The following is a 25,624-nucleotide window of genomic DNA, read 5'->3' on the forward strand; positions in this document are numbered from 1 at the left end:
AAGAAAAAAAAATGACGCTGCTTACGAAGTAGTATGAGGGTAAAGATGTATTTTGCTTATATTTAATTTTTTCTGTTTCAATTTTTGAAATAGGCAATTTTTAGCCATTTAACTGCATTCTTTAAAGACCTCTTTTGAAAAATTATCTCATATAAAAAAGTCTTTTAATTCTTCTAAATGTAATTTGAAAATATTCGCTTTACATACTTCATAAAAAAAGAAATTCATTAATATAATGTTTCAAAAGCAAACATTTTCTTTAAAAACACTGCAGTTAATATTTTTAAAACTATGAACCGTTGTTAAAACAAACAAGTATTTGTTTCCGACCGACGAAAAAAAATGTGAACTGAATTGGATATTATCATGAAGACGTAAAGAACCACGCCGTTAGTTTAAATAAACAATTAGATTTATTAGAACTAAGCAACTCACAACAGCACGAGACTGAGAACTTACCCATCGTTGACGGGGTTCAGATTTTACACATGTATAGAATGTTCGAGAACAATCCAACTTGAATATTTAAGAAAGAATTAGATCTTAGATAAACAATAGATAACATTTTAGATAAAACAATCCTTGTTTTGGGATAAAACATTGTGGTTGGGACTGGATTCCTAGACCAACCAATCAGAAATGAGATGCTCGGCCAATTGAGCCACGGCGGCTTCTAGTTATTCTGATTTCTGCAGCAACATTTTTTTCTGAAATTTTAATAACCTTCTATTTATGACGTAAACGCAAAAGCTTAAACATAGTTTTTAAAGCTGAAATTGTAGCAGATAAAATTTCTCGTTTAGTATTTTGATCTGTCTGATTTTTCTACTCTCTGTAGAAATCTCAAAATCTCTCTCTCAAAATCATGTTTTTTTTGTTTTTTTTAAAAATAATATTACTGTTAATATTCCTTCTCCCTCTGAAATCCTTATATTATTCGTTATTTTTTTTTATTTAAAAGAGTGAGTGAAATTTTATTATTGGCAAACCTTCGACAACATAAATCAAAATGTATGCTTTTAACTACAGAAGCGATGTGGTCCTGAAATTTCAACAGCTCTTCCAATTTTTCTGAGTCACTTGATATCCTGATGTCGGAGCTTGAAATTCAGGACTAAAAAGTTCGTTCCTCTAAAATATTATTCTACCAAGGATACTGTGTAAATGGGCTTGGTCTGAATGAAATATGTTGGTATCAAACAAATACTTGGTGCAGTAGAAGATTTAAAGAGGTGAGTATTATAGCAAGTTCTGTCTTCATCACCTAAACACATTTCAAAATTAAAAGTTCTTTTGGAAAATATCCTTGTATATCTTCAAAAGGAAATTTTAATGATATTAAATCAATTTAAATATATGTTAAATTAATATAAATATATCTCAAGAGTCTGAACGATACAATCTTAATGCCAAGAGTTGTGAATTCATAATAGAAACAAATAATTCAGAAAATGAAGTTATAAATCTTGCTTGTAAATATTAAATAATCCCCAACAAAATTGAGACATATGGAAATTGACTTGCATTTGAAATATCATTGTTTCCAAAATGTCAAAATAAACGGAAGCAAGAATGGTTAAAGACGATTTCCAAAAATAATTTAATCTCATATTGATTAAATATAGCAACTATTGAATTAAAATAGCTTTTACAGTGGATGTAAGGATGAATGTTATGTAATTGTTAAAGAAATTTTCTAAATACCTTAGTATATTTGCATTAAGGCAAGAAATACATCAGGCTTATTTTTACCCGGATTCGAAATGCATTAATGTTTGAAATTTTGAGCCATTTCTAATAAAGATTACATCAATCAGGTAGTGTCATAAACATATTTTCCGATCTCACATAATTGTAAACAAAAAAATGTCATTAAAACCATTACTTTTACGACTAAACTTGGCATTTGATGTCGCTCCAAAGAGGAAATGTTTCATAAAAACAACATTACAAACAGCAATGTCAACATATTCAAAAAAGACATTTCCCATTAAGATAATGTAAGATTTCTTCTCTTTATTTATTCAAAGAAGTTGTATCTTTAGGAGAAGTTTTGTCACATATTTGTTAAGTTTAATGCATAGCTTTCCCTCACTTTAACGCTTATCTTTTTAAATGATAATTTTAAACTAGAATACTATAAAGAATGCAGTGTTTGAGACATTTTTAAATGAACGCGAATAAGAAGTCTTGATTGCTCCAAGGCTAAACGGATGGTTTTAATTACCAAAACATTCAATTTCTTTATTGCATCTCGTTCCATTAAATTTGCAATGGCCTAAAGCGGGTTTAGAGAACTCTAACCTGACAGATATTCATTTTAGCCAGAAATAAGTGAACGTTTTTGACAGCGAACAGTTAGTAAAAGAGTTAAAAACACTTAAGTGAATTGCTTTCTGACAAAAGAAAATATCTAGAAGATATTTTTATGATCCTCTAATTATAGTTATGACAAATAGGGTGGCAAATAGAAATTGGAAGCCTGGAAGCTGCAGACTGCTATTTGTCAATGTCTAAGAGAAAGATTTTCTTCTGAATAAAGTATTTTAAGAGATATTTATGGAGGATATGCTAAAATTTTTTTAGCGAATCTGTATTTAAATTGGTGCAGTTAGTTTCAAGTTTTTGACTGATTTTAACTTTGTCATGGTTTCCTTAAAATTTAAATGCTATTTTTAAAAAATTATTATAGCAAGTTTTACATGTTTTAAGTACAAATGATGGCATTTTTATTATCTGTAAGTAGCGGATTATAAAAAGAAATAAAAACACTGAACATAATTTGAATTTTATATAAAAAAATAATTTGCGAAGATTTAAAGGTGAAATGAAGTTTAGATTAGAGTTGGTGATAATTTTTTAGATATTTAACAATTATTAGCGTAATCTAAAGGCAAAATGAAGTTAAGGTTTATATAAGCTAATAATTTTATATAACTAATTATTTTTATAAATTATAAAATAATATATAAAATAACTGAGTTATAAATAACTAGATTATAAAATAATATATATAAAATAACTAAATTATAAAATAATATATATAAAATAACCAATTATTATTATATTAACAGTTTAAATAAATGCAAATATAAATTGATATAAACTAATTGATGATCTTGATTCTTAAATATCAGAATATCTTAAAAATGCAACTATCACTAATTAAAGTTTTTAATGAGTTAATCAATTCAGTTTGAAAAAAATGAAAAACACAGAACAAAGTTAACTTGAGACGATGCATATTAATAAGAAATAAAAATTTGTGAAAAGGAAAAATAAATTTTTTTTGCAAATAGCTTATTAATAAATTAAAATTTAGACAATAATGTAACCTTAAAACTTCTTGGAGCATGAAATATGAGTTAATGTTTAATACAAAAAGAATGTTGTATCAACATTTATTATAAAAAAAATACTTTCTTTAATTACAGAAATTCTAGAACAACAGATTCTTTTAATACGGAAGAAAGTACATTTATTTATGTGACAAGACAACGTTCACTGTTTCTAGAAAATGATTTTAATTAAACGAATATTTCCAAAAATAATACTTATATATTTCTTTATCGTTTGTGTTATTACAGAAATCCATGTGCTGAATTGTTTAAATTAAACCATATTCGTTTCAAAAAATACACAAAATGAATGATGGAAGAAAGCAAGAAATAATTTTCATAGAATTAAATTTATTTATTAAATCCAGGAATTCAATTGTTTAAATTAAACCTTATACGTTACAAGGAAGACACAAAACGAATGATAAAAGAAAGCAAGAGGTAATTTTCATAGAATTAAATTTACTTAATGAAAATTACAATTTCAGAAAACAAGATTTAAATTAAGAAGCTAAAATAATTAATTATTAATTAAAATATTAATTAAATAGCAGTTGTTATTTATGTGAGGCTGAAGAAAAGCAGAGCAGAAGATGATACGAAATCACCCGTCAGCTGAAATCTTCCTCTCTACATAAAACAGATAATTTATTTTATGTGTTCATTATACAAATTCAAATTTTTACCTCTAAATTGCATAAAATTAGATGCACACATTCTTCAAAATGAGAGAAAAAAATGATAGTTAACTTTTCAAGATCTAAAAATTATTTTAAGCATAATTTAATCAAAAATTAAACAAACCTTTTGATGTTTTTTGAACTATATCTTCCAAAATTTAATTATAAAAACTACTTTTGCACCATCTTAAAATTTAAATATTGACCTTTTTATTAGTATTAGTTGTTTCCGTATAATGTTTCTTCAGTTTTAATGAATTTTTAATTGTATGCAGTATTTATAATAATGTGCTTTTTTTGTTATGATGGAATTCGAATTAATTTTATTTCCTTATCAAACTATCATCTGCCATTTATATTAAACTATCGTTCGCCATTTTTACAAAACTATTGTTTGTCAAACTATCGCGTATTGCCATTTTTACAAAAGTATTTTTTATCAAACTATCGCGTATTGTCATTGTTAAAATCACGATAAAAATTCACGTTCTTTAGACAATAAATTCGAAATAATTTTTTTTAACCTTTTTTATTTGTTAATAAATGCACAATTATAATGTGCTATAACTTGGTTTGCACTCTGATCCAATTAAGTATATATTTTTGACTTTATCAAATAGTAGTGAAATTTGGCCTTATAAAATTGCAAAAATCAGCAAGTAAAACTAGATTGCAAAAATAAACAAATGCTAAACAATATGTCCGAGAAATCGTGCAATTTTTGTAGCTTCCTTAAAATTCAACAGTTAAATCTTTTTCTTTTAATATTCATTTTTCTTTTAAACGTATGACTAAATACTTGCAATCTCAAAAAATTATAAAGGTCAAATACTGGGTAAAGTTAAGTAAATAAATGAATGCTTAATCACTGTAACAAATTTTAAAGCATTTTGAAAATTATAATAATTTGGACCAAAAAAAAAATCATAAATTATTCCACTTCGATGATAGCACACGAGAAGAAATGTTATTCGGTGGGAAGAAAAATATTGCTTCATAATTATACCGGGGCTTTTCAGATCGCTTGAATAAGCAAACAAAGTTGAATTAAATGATATTGTACTAGGATGGGGATGCTTTCCAAGATTCAAAATAAGTTTATTCAAGGTAGAAAAAAGTAAAACATCAGAATTTTAAAACTCCTGGTACTGTGGTTTAAAGAACTTGTAATTAGAGTTTCTAACAGCAGTTCTAAAATAAAAATAATAAATTATGAATTTTAAAAATAGAATAATGATTATCCAAAAATATTTCAAATTGTATTTAATATATTTCTAAAATTTCATCGGAATAAAAGATGAAAAGATAAAGAATCGAATAGGTTATTTTTAAAAGATTAAACAATAATTTTTTATTGATTCCTTGAAAGTTTGTGGTCTGATTTTAAAAATATATTTAAGAAAGAAAAGTGATAATAATTAATAATTAAAAAGTGATAATAATTATAATTAAAATCAAGCTTATTTAGTCAGGTTGTAGAAGCTCAAAGAAAAGTTTTATTTTATTCTTGAATTAGTTCAAAAAGTTTGAAAATTACTATATATTATAGATTTAGCGAATGGCAAATCATATTCAGAGTAAGGGATGAATTGAATTGTTCGATTATGCCCAATTAAATAGTTTTGAATATGATGTCAGTTAATTAAAGGTACAATTTTTTTAAAAACATTAATTGATAATGAAATTATAAAATGTATATCTTTGGTTGCATGAGGAATTGAATGGATTCCATCACTTGACATCACGGCCATTGATTCATAACACAATGGATATCATAACAGATACAGTTAATTTTTTTTTTGTCTTTTTATAACAGAAGGCAGAATTCTTTTTGGATATGTGTGCAAATGGGAAGAAGTTCAAGCAAAAAAGAAAAAAAGTTTCAATGCCCAGTTCATTAAAGAAGGACAATTTTTTGCAAGTTTTGATGGAAAACAACAACAACCACAATTTGCATTTTAAGCGTTATGAAATTGCCTCATTTTTAAATGAGCGTTTCATTGAATTCTGCATTTTTGAAGTAAGCGGAACTGCATTTTTGAAGTAAGCGGAACATTTTTGAAGTAAGCGGAACGTAAGCATTCAAATCTTTCCAAATTTTGTCTCAAATCTCTGGCAAAATCTCTAACAGAAACTCTGCACATCTCTCTCTCTCTCTCTCTCTCTGACAACCAATTATAAACAATTTATCTTGCTCCTGTTACGCGCTTGAGTGTTCATCTCTTGGAAGAACAATTATGATTCTAAAAAAAATGACCGAGACAATCTCCTTTCGGTAGTGATTAGAACCGTTATCTAATCTGAAATGTTCACTTCGTTCATATGTTTATATTATAATACTATTTGTATAAATTTATGTTACAATGGACGCCGTTTAATGTTATCGCGGTTAATATTTTCATTCGCTTTATATTATCAAACTCTTTTGGTCCCAAACCAATATCTTCAAATGAACAAAAAATATTCGTTTAGTGGGATTACTATGTAGTTTAATGTTATCAGTTTTGAAGTAGAGAATTGACAAATATGTTCTTTTCAATCAACGTTAACGGTTTCTTGCTCCTCTTGTAAGGAAACATACCGAAGTCATCTTTCCTATGTGATGGAGTTCGCATTCTTTTGTACCGAATAGAATGATCTGGATTGGTTTAAAATGACAGCTATTCTGCCAAATGCTGTCCTGCATTTTTTTGATCCACGATAAATAATTATGCGATTGTAATTTGGATGCAAATGACGTGAGTGTTAAAAACAAAAATGAAAATTTGAACAAGTATGAAAATTTACCTAAAACGAGGCAACTGAATGCTTTAGAATAACGCTAACACAACTTAAAACGCAGTTAAAAATTTCAGTCTCTTTTTCGTAAAATCTTAAAAAATCGTAAAAAGCGTTTTATGAGCAAGACCAAGAAATAAACTTTGATGATTACAACGGATACGAATGTGTTGAAAAAACATTGGATGTCATATCGAAGAACTGCTTCGTGCTCACTTTGGAAAGAATTGTGTAATATCCAGAGCTTTCACGGATGCAAGATCTCCTCGTTCACTCAACTTAAATGCCTGTGATTTCTGGTTGTGGGGATTTCTAAAAGACTGTGTTTATGGAGGAGGGATTATAACTTTACCTGAGTTGAAAGCCAGCAATGCATGGCATGTTGCTGAAGTTCCTCGAGAGCTTCTTGCGCTACCATTGAAAACATTATAATGAGTAATTGATGTCAATGGAGCACACTCTAAGCACATTCTGTAACTGAATAAATTTTATTAATTCAGACTGATTTATTATCCTTCTTTATTCATCACAACTCCCCCTGATGGTAAAAATGTGAGCTATTTTTTTAATTTAATTTTTTTTTTCTTTTTATAATAGAAATTGTTTCCCCATGATCCATGTAACGTATATACCAAGCTTCAGCAAAATACGAATGGCAGGACGGGTTCTAGAGGGGTCAGAATAGGGTTACTTTAATTATAACCACCCTGTACAAGAGAACTGTTACGGAATAATTGTCGATAAGCACCAATTAAGCTACTTTTTAATTATTATTTTTGAAATAAATTATATATAGTCCTGAGAGAAGTATTTTTTCTCCTTGATGTGATAGTTGATTTTACCCAATCCAATTATTGTTATTAATCGGTTAATATTATCAAAATTCTTAAGTTCCGAAGTGATCACATTAAGCCTCAGCTATCATTTTTATTTTACAAATAAATGTATTTTTTGCCTTTTAAAATCATAGAGATAATATAGATATTATTGAACATTTCTGAAAAATATTCAATTTCAAAAAAGTTTTATAAGCTGGAAATCTAGGAACAGCAAGAGATAATGAAGAAATAGGAAATACCAGATTTTTTTTTTTTTTTGATTTTCTTTCTTTCGTCGTTTGTTTTTACAAGAAAGGTCGAGGGCACTTTAAAGTACTTACCTACCAGAGTGGGGATGTCTTCCCCTTCCCCAGCCACAATGGTCTCCAAGGGCGGACGTTGCAGCAACTCGCCTAAAGGGATAGAAGAGAAATATGGTTATATTTATTTTCAGAAGGAAACGTCGAAGAAAAATATTGCAATAGAAATAGAAAGTTTTAACATGAATTTTTCTGTAGCATCCATTGCAGAATTATTTTTAATCTTCAAAATAATTTGAAGTAATAACATCAAATGAGTATTGTGTTATTAAAAATGTTAAGCATTATGTTAAGAAGAAATATGGTTATATTTACAGAAGGAAACGTGGAAGAAAAATATTGCACTAGAAACAGAAAGTTCTAACGCTAATTTTTCTATAATATCTAATGCATAATTATTTTTGTGTTCAAAATAATATTTAATATTAACATCAAAACAGTTGTATGTTATTAAGAATGTTAAGCGTTATTTTAAGAAGAAATATGGTTATATTTACAGAAGGAAACGTCGAAGAAAAATATTGCACTAGAAAAAAAAAATTAACATGGATTTTTCTGTGGCCTCAATTGCAGAATTATTTGTAATCTTCAAAATAATATAAAATATTAACATCAAACCAGCTTTATGATATTAAAATTTTTATATATTTATGTAAAATTATTTATTAAGTTTATAATAAGTATATTTAATGTTTAAATAATCATATTATTGATAAACACTTATTTTATGTAGATTTCTACAGGACGACTACCTATTGTAATGGTTCTCAATCTAAGATTTTTGGAAAATTTCTTCAGTTCTTTACCGATTATGGTCCCTAGAACCCAAAACCACCTTCCATTCAAAAGTTATATATATACAGGGTGTCTCAAAAACCTGGACCGCGGCTTTTATTCCTTAAATATTGATCACAGACATATACCGTAAATTACAAAGTTGAGTAAAAGAGGTGCAAAATGTTATGAAATCAATTAAAATTTTCAGGGGATTAAACCTTAAAAAATACAAAATTTAAATTTTTATATGGACCCCGTACAAAAAAATTCCCAGTGAGTAAAATGCGCTCCATCCTCTAATAAGGCCAAATAAAATTTATTCAAGTAAGGTCAAGTAAAATTACAAAATTTCAGAATTTTATCATGAAAACTCTCAAAGAAGTGTTAAAACAAAGTTGGTGAAGGGTCAATCACAAATTAAAATGCAGATGTTTACAGATTTAGCGCAGATGACGCGGCGCAGGAATGCATCATAAGGAAATTAAATATGCTTCATATCTTTAGTTTTAAATACAAATTTTAAAATCTATACTTCCTGAAAAATGCTTTAAAATTTTATATCATGAATTACAGAATATAACTTAAAAATAGCACAGTCAATGATCTTGTAAAAAAAACAACTTATGTAATCTTTAATTTAAGTAATCTTCCTTTATGTAATGTTTCCTTAAAGTTATTATTTCTACAAACATTTAATACTTTTGAACCAATAAATAGCAAAATTATTATTTATTTATTCAATCATTACTTTCTTTGTCAATTTGTGTACGACCCCTAAAACACGAACATCCGACGTGATGTTTCCTCTTTGCGAACTCATATCCAGGCATCTAAGAGTGGTTTAAGTCAGCATTTATGTAGTTTCATAACTTTGAGACTTTTTGTGATATATTGCAGAAAATTTGTGCATGACCTTATTAAAGGATGGGGCACATTTTTCTCATTGGGAATTTCTTGTACGGGGTCCGTGTAAAAATTTAATTTTGTATTTTTTGAAGTTTAATCCCCTGAAAATTTTAATCGATTTCATAATATTTTGCCTATTTCTTTACGCAACTTTGTAATTTACAGTATATCTCTATGATCAATATTTAAGAAATAAAGCCGCGGTCAAGGTTTTTGAGACGCCCTGTATATATATATATATATATAACTTTTCCTTTGTGTATAGAAAAAGGAACCAATCTAGCGCCTCATTAAGACGAACAACTTTTGTATTTAAAGTTTTTTGATAACTACCGAATCTTAGAAAGTAGGGGGTGAAAAGAGATTTTTAAACCCTCATTTTGACCGTTGTTAATCTCAACAATTTATGTTGCCAGATAGTAACTTAGATGCAAAGGAATCTACCTTTGCTTTCCGGCTTGACGTGAGGAATATTTTTTTTGAAATAATATACTTTTAAATATCAGTCTGTCTATGAAGGAGATTACTTGAAAATGTAAGGAGCTAGGCAAATGAAATTTGGAGTTTCAGTTTTATTATTGAAACTGTAAATATGTATCAAAGTTTGGATTAAGCTCATAAAACCTAACTATCTGTTTGCTAATTTGCCTTTGTATATGTGAATACAAATGAATAGTAAGCTAGATAAAAGAAATTTGATATAGGATAAGGGCAAATCGCAGATTTATACGAAATTTAGACTCAATAAGTCGATCGAGAGAGATCCAGTATACATACTTGATTCTCTTGATAACTACTCAGCTATCTCCCAAATATACTTATTGTGTATGTATACAAAAAAGATCAAGAATAGATCACTCCCATTGATTTTTGTTAACTATTACAGAATTTCTTTGAAAATCTTCATTCTGTTTGTTCACACATCTTATATAATAAAAAAATATATATATTGTTCTTTGTAAACGGTGATATCAATGGAAGCAACAATTGCTTTTAAAATTTTTCCATGTAATGGCATTTTTGTATAGAATATTTATTAAATGGTTGTACCTTAAATCTGTTTCTTAATGGTAAGGTATAAAACTACTAAATGATGACCTGAGCTGCTGAGATTTCCATATATTTCGAAAGTAGCTTAATGTATTTACTTACGTCAAAGTTTTATTTTTCGGTGCACATCATTTTAAATCTGATAAACCAGAAAAATGGTAGACTTTTTTAGTATTTTTCTAAATACTTTAGCGATGTTCATTAAAAAGAAAAGTTGCAAGATGAAATGTTGCATATTTTCTTAGCAATAAACCGCGAAATATGTCCAGAGCATCACCAAGAAACAGCGGCACTACCATATGTTTATTTGCATATTACAAGACGCTTTCCATGGAAATAATGTTTTTTAAGTATCGTTGATGGTACAAGAGCACATAGCAAGTTAAATCTGTTTCATGAGCTTATTTCTTTCTACTAGTACATGTCAGTCTATGGATTAGAGATACGATCGAATAATTCTTTTTGTTGCTCCCGTATCTTGATAGCATCTTAAAGATGCTCGTTCGTGAACTTACGCTACATATTTCTGTATTTTATTAGTAAAAGAATCAATTTTTATTTAAAAAAGCTGTTTTTACTAAATTTTTAGTTTGAATAGCTTTTATAAGCTTCAAGACAGCAATGGATATAAAAAATGATTTCCTAACGGAAGGATTTTTATATGCTTTCTTTGGATTAAACAAAGCAGATTTTAAAGAAAATTAATTTAGTTAATTTTAAAACAAATTAATTTAATTAAATTTGAAGAAATCTCAAACTATTTACCCATACAGCATCAAAATTACTGAATCGATAGCAATTCAGATGTCCACCACTGTTTTTTTAGAAGATTCTGCATGACCAATTTTTATGACATTAAAGTGATCATTTTTAATGAAACGAAACAACTTGTGAAAATAATTATGCTATGGTATCTGGAATTTTAAGTCTTGCATTAGAAAAGGAATGTTACGTATGTTACAAAAACAATGTTTAACATCTAATATATAATTCATAAATTCGTGTTTATTACCCCTTTTAGCACTTTTGTTAAGGCATAGAAATACAGTTGCTGTGAATAGAGGAAACTATTTTTGAAGACATTTCAAATTTTTTAAATAAATAATCTGTGCAATTATTTAATTTTATTATAAAAATTAAATAATTAATAAAATTATTTCATTTTTATATTTATTTGTTATTTGAATTTATTACAAATAAATTATAAAATTATTGTGCATCAAAAGTCGTGAATAGATTGCAACAAATAATTAATAATCAGAGGACTGCTACTGCTCTATTAAAAGATTTCCACTTGATAAATTTTTATGACATTACAGAGATGATTAATCTTTCTGTTAAACTAAGTTCCCATTTTTTCCATTATTATATAAAGCATTATTCTCATAAAGTATGAAACATTTATTCATAGAGTAAAATATTTTTTAAGTATGAGAGCATATATAATAATGTGAGACTTGATGTTATTTTGGTTTGGGGTTTTTGAAACCAAAAATGCACAGGCAATTTTTTTTTTTTTTGGTTTAGGATTGTTAGAAAACGATAAAAAAAATTGTCTCAGTTGGCAACTTAGCGACAACAAAAAGTTACAACTTCGCGCAAATGTCTCCATGTACCCGCTTGTCTTGTCGGGCCAATACAGGGCAGGGTCGTAAGAAATTATCACCCAAAGAATCAGATAGAAGAAATTGGGAATAAATGCGAAGCAGCAAGGAGGAGGTATTGAACGTTATAGATATATACAATTTTTAATTTTTCTAGCTGGCAAAAATGTTTTGGAACTCGAAGAATTTTCAGATGGAAAAAAACAACCATCGGTTTCTAAATATTGAGGCAGACGTAACCTAATAATCACGTAATTTAAAAAAAACCGGTTTAAGATGATTTTTCACGAAAAAATTTTTAATAAGTTTAATTTTCAGATGGTCAAAAACCATCGCTTTTCTAAAAGTTGGTGATTGCGAAATAGGAGTCTTATGAGGAAGTGTGAGGTTTTTCTGTCGGATTGATACCACGTGACTTAAAAAATAATGTTCTCACGCGATAACTTGAAATTTGTAATAGCAGATTTAAATTTCTTTTTTATGTTATTCTGTTTCAAATATTATCTGGAAAATCATCATGAGAGAGAATTTCTTTCATCCTCATAAATTTTCTTGGAATGTTTGAAATGCTAATTTTTAAAAAAAAGTCATTTTAAAAATAAATTGGCATTGTTATAGATTCCAGAAAATCATCCACTTTTTCCGGAAAGAAGACATTTTCAGCGAATAACATTTAAAACATTCTATTCATTGAAATATAAAAGTAACTTCTCCTGCCCATGTATTTATAAGATACACCATTATTAACATTCAATTTTCCTCATTTTTATTCTAGTTAATACAAATAAGCTGCTTCAAAGGAAATATTTAATTTGAAGTTATTTACTCTTTCTGTAATTTAAAAAAAGTAAATTTTTAAAAAGCATCAAATAACAGGTTATGCTTTTATAACTAAAATGAATAAAAAATTATATAAATTAATTTCAATGACTTTATTTTATATACTGAAAAGCAGTAGATCAAATTACATAGAAGGAGAAAGCAAAGAATTTGAAAGCAGAAGAATTTTCATTAATATCTTAAATTATACGACCACGAATAAAAAGTATCAAGATAGGAACTAGAAATTGCGAAAACAGAAGAAAATTTTTGAATAAAATCACGAAAGAATTTTGAATTTCTTTTAAGATTTGTTTGTTTAATTAATAATGCTACATTTTAAAAGGAGCTGTAAAATACTTATTGAAGAAATTTTTTATAGAGAAAAAGTTTTAAATAACAACAATGGACAGATGTAATTAAAAATATTGGGCAAAAAAGAAATGACGGTGCCATTTATATAGAATAAAGAGCAAAAATGTTGTCTTTATATATTCGGATAACTTATTTTTTAATTTTTAATGATTAACATTTTGATAAATTTCTCTTAAAATAAGTAAGCATTTGTCAAGCTTTTAAAAATGTTGTGAGTAACAAAATTCTTTTTAAGAATTCCAAATATAAAAATGCCTTAATTTTTATTATTAATAAATTCGAAAATTGCACTAAAAGCTTTTAAAGCGAGTTGATGAATAGCGTGTCCATTAGGTCTTCGTGGAATGCTATTAAAATGTTTGCAATTTGACTTTCAGCAATGGAGTGTGATTAGAATAAAATATTAAAATAAAAAAATGATTTTTAGAATTATTAGCAGTAGCCTTTTAAGGTAATTTTTATGAATTTTCTTTAAATTTTATCACAATTTTCTATTTTTGACTGGTGGTTCAACTAAATGAATCTTCATTTTTGAGTATAAATTTCTTAATTTATGACTTAAAGGCAAATTAGGATTTCAGAAAAATTTCAAATTTTAAAAATGTTCTTTTTTTACATAGCAACTGAGAGCAGCAAAAATACTATCTTTGATTTCATATTAATCAAAAATGGTATTTAAGCAACACATAAGTTCAAAACTATTTGTATGACTTCGTGCGACCCTTTTAAGAAAGTTTGTAATTAAAACAATAGATTTAGAATAAATAAAAATTAAATCTGATTTTTAAAGACGAACTGATTGTTGATGAATAAATGTTAACAAAATAATGAATAAAAGCAAATATACTCTTAATTAAATATACAAAACAGTTTTGAAAGTGCTTTTACATCTGAACATTTTAACTAGATAATGTTATGAAGTTTTTCAAACTTCTATAAACGTTTTTAACCGATAATAGTTTGTAAATTTTCTTTGTTAATTAATGAATAAAGAAATTATTGTTTTTTTATATTAAATACAGAAGTGATTTGTCAGCTTAAAAATTAAAAGTACTGAGATTAAACGAGATTAGAATTTTTAGAAAATATATTTTACTCTTAAATAGTGTAAAATCTTAAATCTTAAATTCATATGCGAAGTTTGTTACAATTGCAACACATTAAGTAAAGTATAAACTCATTAAGATGTAAACTCATTGTAGTTGTGTGTTGTGACTTATGGCACTTTACAAGCTCGCTGACAGTTATCTGTCAGCGATTTAAGCCGCGTGAGCGTCTCTTATTTTTTCAGTAAGGCCAAGGGTACGATTTAGCTACTCACGCGTCACAACCCTTTCTAAGGGACGGACTTCTTTCATGTATTTCATTCACTCATCCACAGATCGTAATTTAGACCTGAATCAGAGCACGATCAGCTCTGAACCAGTACCCCCAGTGGTATTAACTCTCCCCGGCCGAAGACTCTCCGTGTGTGCGTGGTGGCTGGTGCACATATAAATCTGTTGTGGTCATAAAGACTTATATGTAGAAAGGGTTGTGACGCGTGAGTAGCTAAGTCGTATTCTTGGCCCTAGTTGGCGCTACTGAAAAAACAAGAGACGCTCACTCGGCTTAAATCGCTGACAGATAACTGTCAGCGGGCTTGTAAAGTGCCATAAGTTACAACACAACAACAACTCTATTGTAGTATGATAAAAACTCATTGCAGTACTAGAAAATTACGCAAATGTTGTTCTGATAATTCAATAAATAAAAGTATCAAATCCTCTCTTCCAAATGCACTTCTATCTTCGATAAGTACAAATGAATATAAAAAGGAAAACCATATAAGACAAATATCACAAATGAATATAAAGAATATCAATAATGAATATATCGTCCAAAAATGAATATCAAATAAGATTATAGTAAATGATCTGCAATACTTATTTTTTTCATAAGTGATCCCTCCAATAAATTTATTTTGAATTACGTTTTACTTCATTTTTTCGAAGATTAGCCTTTAACCAAAAAAATATTAATATTCAATAAATCAAATATGTTTTCTACCTAGACAACAGGAATCGAAACCGAAACTCATAAATGGCCAATGAAAGAGACTGAAAAAGAGCTGAAAGTCGAAATGTAGATAGGAGTGAAAAAAGACATGATCAGCAATCCAATCTAGGTTTGTTTCTCTATAAAAGAGCAAAGTGACCGAAATTTTCCCCTTCAGTAATTTTACTATGATTTTCTAATAGGGATTTTTTTTGCAACATGTCGATTTAAGCAAGGAATCTTTTTAAAGAAATGTGCAGGTTTTACGGATATATATCCCTTCGTTCCTGGCATGGGAACGACGGAGTCAGCAATTTTGTTAGGCGCGCATTAGAAATAATTAAATAAAAAAGTGGGAATTGAATCAGGAAATAAGAGAACATTTTAGAATGAAGTTAACATTAGTTAATTTAAGATATGAATTAGAAATTAGTTAATATTTAAATTAAGAGATATCACTGCATATGTATAAATTTTCAGCAGTTAAGGAAGTCATCTTTTTGGCCATTGTGAAATAAATTTCGAAAAATGTGCATTTGTAAATTCAGAGTCAATAAGTTTTTGACGGATGTCAGTAGCGAAAATTACATCCTCTTCTTAGTCAAGCTTATGAATTATTTGCAGCTCTTCCAAAGATAATTCCTTTTCACTCTTATCGAGGTAATAGAAGTCAATAGCACGAAAGCCTTTCAAAAGGGAGAGGGATTTAATTTGAAGTTATTTACTTTCTCTCCATAATTTAAAAATGGATGAGTACTCGACGAGCAGCAAATAGAAAGTTATACATTCGTTACTCAGATGAATAACTGAAACAATGGAAAAAAAGTTACTTCGAGCACTTCATTTTGCGTTCATGAGAGGGATAGATCAAATTAAGTAGAGAAAGGAAAAAAAAAAAAGAATTTGAAAGAAGAGGCATTTTTCATTAACGTTTTAAATTATACGACTATGAATAAGACGTGTTAAATTGAAACTTGAAATTCTAATACAGAAAAAAAAAAGGTAGAAGTATTTTGCATTTTTTTAAAATGTTGATTCAGTTAATAATGCTCGCTGCATTTAAAAGAAGTTGGAAAATATTTGCAGAGTTGAGTAAATTTAATAAAATCGTTTTGACTGAAGATGTTGAATAGACAAAAGAACGTTCTGGTTTAAAAAGAATAAATTTCATTATTTATGATGGATATTTACTTTATCTATTCATATTCATTTTAATTAAATGATGCTACAGAAAATTAAATGCTATTTTAAATTTTTGAAAAAAAATGTGTAATTAAAAAATTAGATAATTTTAGGATAAAATTTTTAGTGATTTTGTAATTTATTCAATATTAATATTTTCTATAAATATTTTGAACTAGTAGAAACTTTTAAGGTATGTTAAAAAGCCGTGAATTAAATAATTTAAATAATTAAAATTGAAATTTTTAAAATGAAAATTTCTTCTTAAAGAAGACAAATAAATTATTTACTGAAAGATAATGATTATGTGCTAACAAATAAAGGTTTGGCAAATTAACATGTGTTTATAAGTAATTATAAGCTAATAAGTAAATATTCATTATTATTCATATGCCAGGTTATGGGCGTGCTTACGCGGTGATGGCTGAACATAGAAAGGTACCAACTGCTATAAAAAAATGCAGTTTCATTCAAACTCATCTTTTACCACTCTGGAAAAACGTATCATTTATAGTACCTGAATTGTAGCAAATCACTGGCACTTGAAAGAAAATTTTCTTGTATCAGTCAATAGTTGCTTGAACTAGTTTTATTATTAGCCATTACATTTCAGTAGCGCTTACAAATGCACTTACATTTTCTTTTTCAAAAATATTAACTCTGTAATGGACACTCATTTTATATTCAGAATTTTATTGACGAATTGATTAATCCTTATTTGCACATTTAAAAGTTTGGAGGTCCATTTTCTTTTATCTACGAAAGTATTTTCTTTAATTTGTTTTCAAATATGAAAATTGCGATTTTTTTTCCTTTTAAATTCGCTTGATTAGAAGGCAAAGGATGATTTCATAGAATGAGAGCTTCTCCTTTAGAACAAGGCCTGATTATAGGTGAAATATTCGGATTAAGCAAATGATTTTATATTATGCAATCATTAGTGCTATTTTGTATTAAAACACTTTCAAATTTTTAATATCAAAATGTTATTTGTTGACTTTTTAGCTCAAATGTTTAAACAGAAATTGCGGAAAAAAAGTTATGAGTGAAGGGATACTACTATTATCAAAAAGTACCAGAATGGTAGCATCAAACAGAAGGTATATATTTATTCATCAAAATTTATTACATCACCTTCAAAGCAATTTCTTCCAATAGCAACACGCTTCTACCATATATTTTTCAATCATCAAGGCATATTTTAAAGTCGTTTCAAATTTTCATAGCGAGGTTTATTTTATCGAATTAATGGAATGAATAAAATATATGGTGACCACGAAGAGGCAGTTTCACTTTTGGAAATAAGGAAAAAAAATCATGCGGGGCCAAATCAGGGGAATACCGAAATTGTGGAGTCAATTTGAAGTTTTTTGTCAAAAACTTTCACTGTGTGAAGGCGCATTATGATGGTGCATAAGGTCATGAGTTATTATTCCAGAGTTTTTGTTGCTTTCGACGTTCACCGTGTAGAAACGTTTTCATTAACACTTATAATTATTAAATGTCTATCTGATCTGATCGACATGCTGATAATAAGACGAAGTGGATGATCTCCCAGTGCATGATTCATCTATGACAGATTATCTATCTTCTTTTAACATTTTATACCCTCAAATATTTTTTTTTTGATAAGCAATTATTTTTTAAAGGCTTTCCAGAACATTTAAAATATTTTTATCACAGGAATATTTTTCAATGCCTATTCTTTACTAAATTACTTTCCCCATTTTGAAAAATCAGCAAAGTTAAAATTCCTGCCTCATCAACCCCTCCCCCCACAAAACAAACAAACAAACAATCAATTGAAATAAATTTCTGACTATTACCAGATGTCTATAGTAATCGTATAAACGTTTTATAAAAGCACACAGGATAATATCTACTTTATATGTATTTTAAATTAATTGTTCCGGATATTTTTCGATTACAGTAGCAGTAGTTCATAAATGCGAAAATATATCTTTAAAGTACAAATAAAAATATTAAAAATTCATAATCATTTTGTGTGTACTCAACTCTTAATCTTCCTACGCATATTTCAAAGCTTTGAAAAGTCAGTTTTATGTTTTTCTTAAATAATATAATAAACTGCTAAAACAAAAATTGGTAACAAATGTATTCGCTTAAAACTACACAGTCCATAATTTTAAAGTGATAGTTAAATTTTTCTAAACGAAATTATCAGCCAAGTTATTTGAAGCCAATTGTTAATGCAATTATTCTAACTTTTTTCAATTATATAAGTAGACTACACCGAAAACTATTAGACAGAACAAATTTAATTTAAAGCTTTTAACTGTGTTTCCAAAAATGGAATATTTTAAGACAAGGCATTAAAAAATGGAATTACGCTTTCACTGCATTTATAAATAAACAGACGAATGTAGAAAAGTTATTTCAAAAATTTGTTTAGGTAACCAAAAAACCCTGTATTAAATTAAGTGCACGAGAAACAATTTAAAGGGAAAAGCATTTTTCATTTAAATACTAAATTATGTTTCTTCAAGCAGTATGGCAGAGAACTGAATTCTCAATAGAAAATTTTATTGAAAAACGTGCTGAGAATTTTGTGTTTTATTTGAAGTGCAATCATTTATCCAAATAATGTCTTTTGCAGTTATAAGAGACAAAAAATCATTTAAGAGCAAGCATTTCTGACGATATTTAAGATAATTTGCAAGTTTTTATTAAAAAAAAAAACTTTTAATAACTTTATCTGTATAACATATGCTTTTATTTTCTTGAAATTTATCTATATGCTTTTTCTAAAAATGATAAATGTCGTTTTATTATTTCTTTCATGAAGTATTCAGAAAAATAGGTTTTAGAAAATTGAATAAAAAATAGATATTTCATAATGCAAATGAACATTGCATTTTCATTTTTTTAAAATTTAAATTAATTGCAAACACTGATTAAAATTTTTCTTTAAATATTTAAGAAATGAGATGCTAATTTGTAACAAATGCATTGATCATCTTGAAACCGGTGAAATAAAGGAATGAATTTAATCGGAATAATAATTTAGGTAACGGATATTTTTACCATAATTGATTATTTATATAATGAGAATTTTAATAAAGAATTAAAACTTCCGAATGAAAGTTCGTTGCCTTAAAATATATTAATTAATAGTAATTAATTAATTAGAGTATATAATCAAAAAAATAGCGCAGTACTATAATTAAGATGTAAGTGTCTTTTTGCTTATATGAAAATATATGCGGTTTCAAAAGAATGAACAATAAAGAGAGAAGGTTTATTACAAAAATAAACACTGTTAAATACATCCCAAAAATCAATGTTAAATGATGTAAGTTACAATCATTAACTTGTTTATAAATAATTGGTTAGAAGTAGAATATATTTTTACCATATCGATTCATGAAATTTTGTTTATCGAATTAATACAAAGATAATTTTCGAAACTCCTAATATTGGCAAAAAAAAATAAAAAAAAATACTGAAGAATTATTTTAAAAATTATAAAGAAAGATTATTTTTGCTTTGTAAGAGGAAATAAATGTCTGTAGAATGACTTCTACATGGCACAATTGAGTGAAATGGGTGATTAAAAAAATTAAAAACTTCTCTGTAAGTTTCTTCTTTATACTCTTTTTTGTAAAATTAATTACAAAATAAAAACATGAATCTTTCTTATTCTTAATGCAATGAAACAAATAAACTTAAATTTATTCTTTTCAATGGTTTTTATGTATTCCTCATTTTTCAATCTAACTGTTTGATGAAGAGGAAAATATAAAAAAATGCTTTATTAAAAAAAAACTATGCGCTTCAATTAACATAACTAAATTTATTATTATGGTTAAGTGATTTCCCACATTTATTGAACAAATTTGAAAATAAGTAATGAAAAGCATTTTTAGAATAGCACTTTTTGATGCTAATAAATAATTTGAAATGTTCTTTTTTTACTTTCATGTTTAAATCATGAAAATTCTAAAAAAAAAAAAAAAAAAAAAAAAAATCCAATGACTTTGTTCAATACGCATTTTGAATCTACTGCTTTTATTTAATTAGAAGCATAAGGCTCCAATTCTTAGAAACGATAAAAATGTGCTTAAAAATAAAGCGGCACTGTATTTAAATTTTTAGAGATATCAAGAGATTTTGAGGTCAATTTTAAATAGATTATTTTTTGAAACTATTATGTCCATCAGCAGCGAAGTAAGGTGCTACTTTCGAAATATTTCTTTGATCTATGAATAAAGAAAAAAATCATCCGCGAGGAATGAAAACAATAAAATAAAAACTGACAAAAGCAGACGTTTTAAAATAAAACGATGTCCGGAGCTGTGAATCGGAAAATGCCTGCTTTTCCAAGAAGAAAACACATTCATTCAGCCGTCGCAGGAAAACATAACTCTAAAGGACTGAAAAATAGTTATTTTCTCTATACAGAAAAGTTTTCAACCCAGCCTCATTTTAAAGCACTTGGATTCCATAATGCATAAGGTAAAATATGAAAGTAAACGAACTGAAATGGACTGTAAATTTATTGTGTCGATACAAAAAGAAAACGAATGTCAAAAAATACGAAAGAAACCTCTCGTTATTATTATTATTTTTCTTATCTGAAAAACGAACTTTGTTCTGTTTGCTTCCTTTTCTGAAGACAGACTATGGCAAGCAATTCATTCAAAAAGCCAGGGATATAACGCTGACCTTTACCAGCGTGTTACTTTTTGTTTTTTACATGTTTATTTGTCAAAGATCATGATGCTAAAACGAGTTACGGAGAGTGAACTTTGAAATGCAACAGCGAAGAACTCATCAAATTCTGCATCGGAATATAAAATTGAAGTTTCCCCAAACAAGATTCTCTTTTAAAACATCATTTGCTTGACATTGCTCCATCACCGTTTAAAACAGTAATTTTGTAATCGAATATATTTGATTATCTTCCTGAAATAATTTATCTTGGTTTTATTTCTTTACTAATTTATTTAAATATCTTTTGAGCACGAATGAAAAAGAAAAAAGGATGCGCATATTTATTTTAGAAGCAATAAATTTAAATGATATTTACAGACATAATCCACCAAATCAGAGCAAGATTCTAATTCTGTTGTAATGTTGAATCATTTGATCAGAAATTGTAATAAAAAGTGAAGGTTTTTAACAAATTTTGATTATTTTTCTGAAAACTTTTATAAATTTGTACTCATTAATGTAGTATGAGCCCCTATGCTACTCCCTGTACCTCGCCGGCAGATGGCAGTAGTGTTCCAACTAGAAGTATAAGTGAGGCAAACGGCAGAAGAAAGACACGGGGTGCGGGAGTGTGTGAGCTTCTAAGTTGAAGGATAATAGCCATGCTATGTTCGCCTGAACTGCAATCAACCCTATACTTTTGTTCTTTTGCTTAATGTTCGTGTAGTCCTGTGTTCGTTTATTAAAATATGGAAAAGACAAACGTGCAGTCTTCTTTCGATTGAGGACACGATCCTACATGGGAGCTCTGGCCGGTTGGATTTTGGCCACTCAATACCCTAGACAAGGATGATGATCATACAAAAGTAGTATCTTCCACAACGGCAAACTGTGAGTAAAACTTTAATTGATCATTTTATTCGAAAAAAAAAATATTTGATGCTTAATCTAGAATTTTGATGTAATACAAACTCTTAAATTTGATGAAAATTACAAGTGTAGGAAAATTGAGGAATAATTCGTGAAGTTATTTGATATTGAAGAAACAAATGTTCTTTGAAGAAATTTGTTGATATTAATCGCCTATTTGATGTTCCTTTGATGCTGAATTTAATTCTTCTGTTTTCTTCCACGGTTATTTCATTTTTGGAGATAATTTTGAATTACTAATTTGAAGATTTCCTAACAAATTTTGAATTACTATTTGATGTTGTATTAAAAAATTTGTTTAGAAGAAAATTGTGAATTTATAATTGGAAGATTTCGTAACAAATTTAGAATTACTATGTGATGATTAATTAAAAAGTTTTCTAGAATATTTAAAATAATATTGCTGCTTATAATGAAGTTGATGCTTATTTGAATTCATTTCTTAAGATTACTGGAATGAATATTCTTTGAACGAAATTTCGAATTAATACATTGCATCAAAATATTATTTTTTCATTTTTGAATTTATCTTGCATATTTTCTTAACATTTGTTGATAGCATATTCTGATTGAATATTTGGTGTCTTCATTTTGAGTGTATAGGAATCGCATAAATTTTTGAATAATTCTGTGAAAATTGTCTAAAAACATAGAATAATGGCTACTCTTAACGATTATCCACAAATTGCAAAGTCTTTAAAAACTAGTAGTACGAATAACATAAAACTTCTGCATCGTCTCGTTTTTGGTGAAGACGGCGATAGACAAAATCGATCAAGATTAAGAAAATTTTCGGGATTTCCAACTCCTTTCAATCTAGAGGAAACAAAACAAAAAATACTCCAAGATTTCTCCCTTAAAGATTTAATCGCGATTTGTAATATACTCCATTTAGAATTCTTTACTGATTTGGAAAAATGTTGTGATGTTATCCTTACTAATTTATGTGATATCTCATTGCTGAAAACGGAAGTTTCCGATTTGAGCACTGACAATGACCTTGAAACGGAGCCACAACAAAATCCTAGCCATAACGAAATTCCTGATGCATCGAAAGAACTTCACTCTGAACACCGGAAATCGCCGATTGATTTAGATGCGCTGACTCAGAACTTTCCCCTTTCCTTGAATACTTCTGAGAGTTATTCCGAAAAAACTAACAACACTTTTTCTGCTTTTAGCTTGAAAGATATTGTCGAATTAATAAAACCTTTTTCGTCTCGTGATAACTATAGTGTGGAAACTTTCATTTCTGATGTGGAGGATATTTTTGATTTATACCAAATAAAAAATCCAATTCATCAAGTTATTTTTGTAAAGAAATGCTTAACTGGCCCAGCTTTAACTCTAATAAGGTCTATTCGCGGAATTAATAATTGGGAACAAATGAAAAAACACTTGATAGAAGAATTTTCTCAAAAAATTAATGGTCTTCAATTACATAATTTGATGCAAGCTAGACGTTTGAAACCTACCGAAACTTTGCAGGAATACTTTTTGGCCATGAGAGATTTAGCACATAAAGGCTCTCTTGATGAATCGTCCTTAATAGATTATGTTATAAATGGCATTCCTGATTCTTCAAACAACAAAATTATTTTATATGGCTGTAAATCCATTTCTGAATTTAAAGAAAAATTGAAAATTTATGAAAAACTCTTTTATGCTTCAAAAACTTTTAAACAACATGTAGATAGGAAAAATGATGATCACACACATGATGCAAGGCTTGACCACAAACGTATCACGCAACCACAACCCACTTGTTACTCATGTGGACTTAAAGGTCACAAAAGTACCTCGTGCACAAATAAAGAACGTGGTAAGAAATGTTATGGATGCAAAAACTTCGGCCATATACATGCTAATTGCCCCAAAAATTCTACCAATTCTATATCAACAGCTAATCGCAACACCTCCACCCCTTCGGATAGAACTGTTCACCCAATTTCTGAATCGTCTGGACAAATTTCCGCAAATCCGATGCATATTCCCATAACTCTTGCCAAAATTCAATTTACTGCTCTTTGTGACACCGGTTCACAAGCCACTATAATTAACGACAAAACATATCGAAGCATTGGATCCCCACCATTGCATCCTTCATACATAACATTCTCAGGAATTGGTCGAGACAAAATACACAGCATTGGATTTTTTCAAGATTTTATTACAATTGAAGACACAACACTCCCTGCCAAAATTTATGTTGTTAGCGACACTTCAATTCCCCTTGATGTCATCATTGGCATGGACTTTTTGCAACAAACCGAGTTTACATTTGGTAAACAGGGCATACGTCTATGTAACAATAGTACGGATGACATGTTAATTGCTATCGCTAATGTCTATGAAGATTCAGCATCTGTTGTTGATCTTTCCCACATTATTAATAACAAAATTCGTGATGATGTTCAAAACTTGATAAATAGTTACAAACCTAACAAAATTAAGGACACTAAATTGAAAATGAAAATTGTTTTGCAAGATGACATTCCCGTTTGTCAAAGGGCTAGGCGACTCTCTTTCCCTGAAAAACAAAAGGTAAACGAACAAATCACCGAATGGTTAGATAAAGGAATTATTAGGAACAGTTGTTCCGATTACTGTTCTCCACTAGTGTTATGTAAAAAAAAGGATGGCAACTTAAGATTGTGCATAGATTATCGTAAACTGAATGCTAAAACAATTAAAGATAGGTATCCATTACCGTTGATTGAGGAAGTTCTTGATCAATTACATGCCGGAAAATTTTTCTCCACCATTGATCTAAAAAATGGATTCTTCCACGTGGAAATGGAGGAAGACAGTAAGAAATATACCTCATTTGTCACACATGATGGTCAGTACGAATTTAACAAAGTACCATTTGGCCTTTGCAACAGCCCAAGTATTTTTCAAAGATACATTAACAATGTGTTCCGTGATCTCCTTAAGGAAGGCATTGTTATTATCTTTATGGATGACATCATTATACCCAGTTCCAATGAGTTGGAAGGTATACAGCGCTTAGCCATGGTATTAAAAACTGCATCTGAATATGGATTGGAACTAAATTTGAAGAAATGTAAATTCTTAAAATCAAAAATTGACTTCCTTGGCTATATAATAGAAAACGGCAAAATCACTCCCTCTTTGGATAAAACCGCCGCTGTTCAAAATTTTCCACAGCCCAAAAACGTCAAACAAATTCAAAGTTTTCTCGGACTCACTGGCTACTTCCGAAAATTTATCAAAGATTACGCACTAATAGCCAAGCCATTAAGCGACTTACTTCGCGCCAACACAGTATTCTATTTTGGTCCCGAACAACAATCAGCATTCATAACTTTAAAG

General features: G+C 28.3%; 1 protein-coding gene across 1 annotated transcript in view; it reads right to left on the reverse strand.

Moving 5' to 3' along the window:
* LOC129958958 (carboxylesterase-like) overlaps window positions 1–25,624 on the reverse strand; it is a 502,035-nt gene that overhangs the window by 92,334 nt on the left and 384,077 nt on the right. Inside the window, exon 8 of the mRNA XM_056071717.1 lies at window positions 7,956–8,027. Within this exon, the coding sequence (XP_055927692.1) occupies window positions 7,956–8,027 (72 nt within the window). The remainder of the gene's footprint in view (window positions 1–7,955; window positions 8,028–25,624) is intronic.

The sequence above is a fragment of the Argiope bruennichi genome, chromosome 2 (genome assembly GCF_947563725.1).
Source record: "Argiope bruennichi chromosome 2, qqArgBrue1.1, whole genome shotgun sequence".
Classification (NCBI taxonomy): Eukaryota; Metazoa; Arthropoda; class Arachnida; order Araneae; family Araneidae; genus Argiope; species Argiope bruennichi.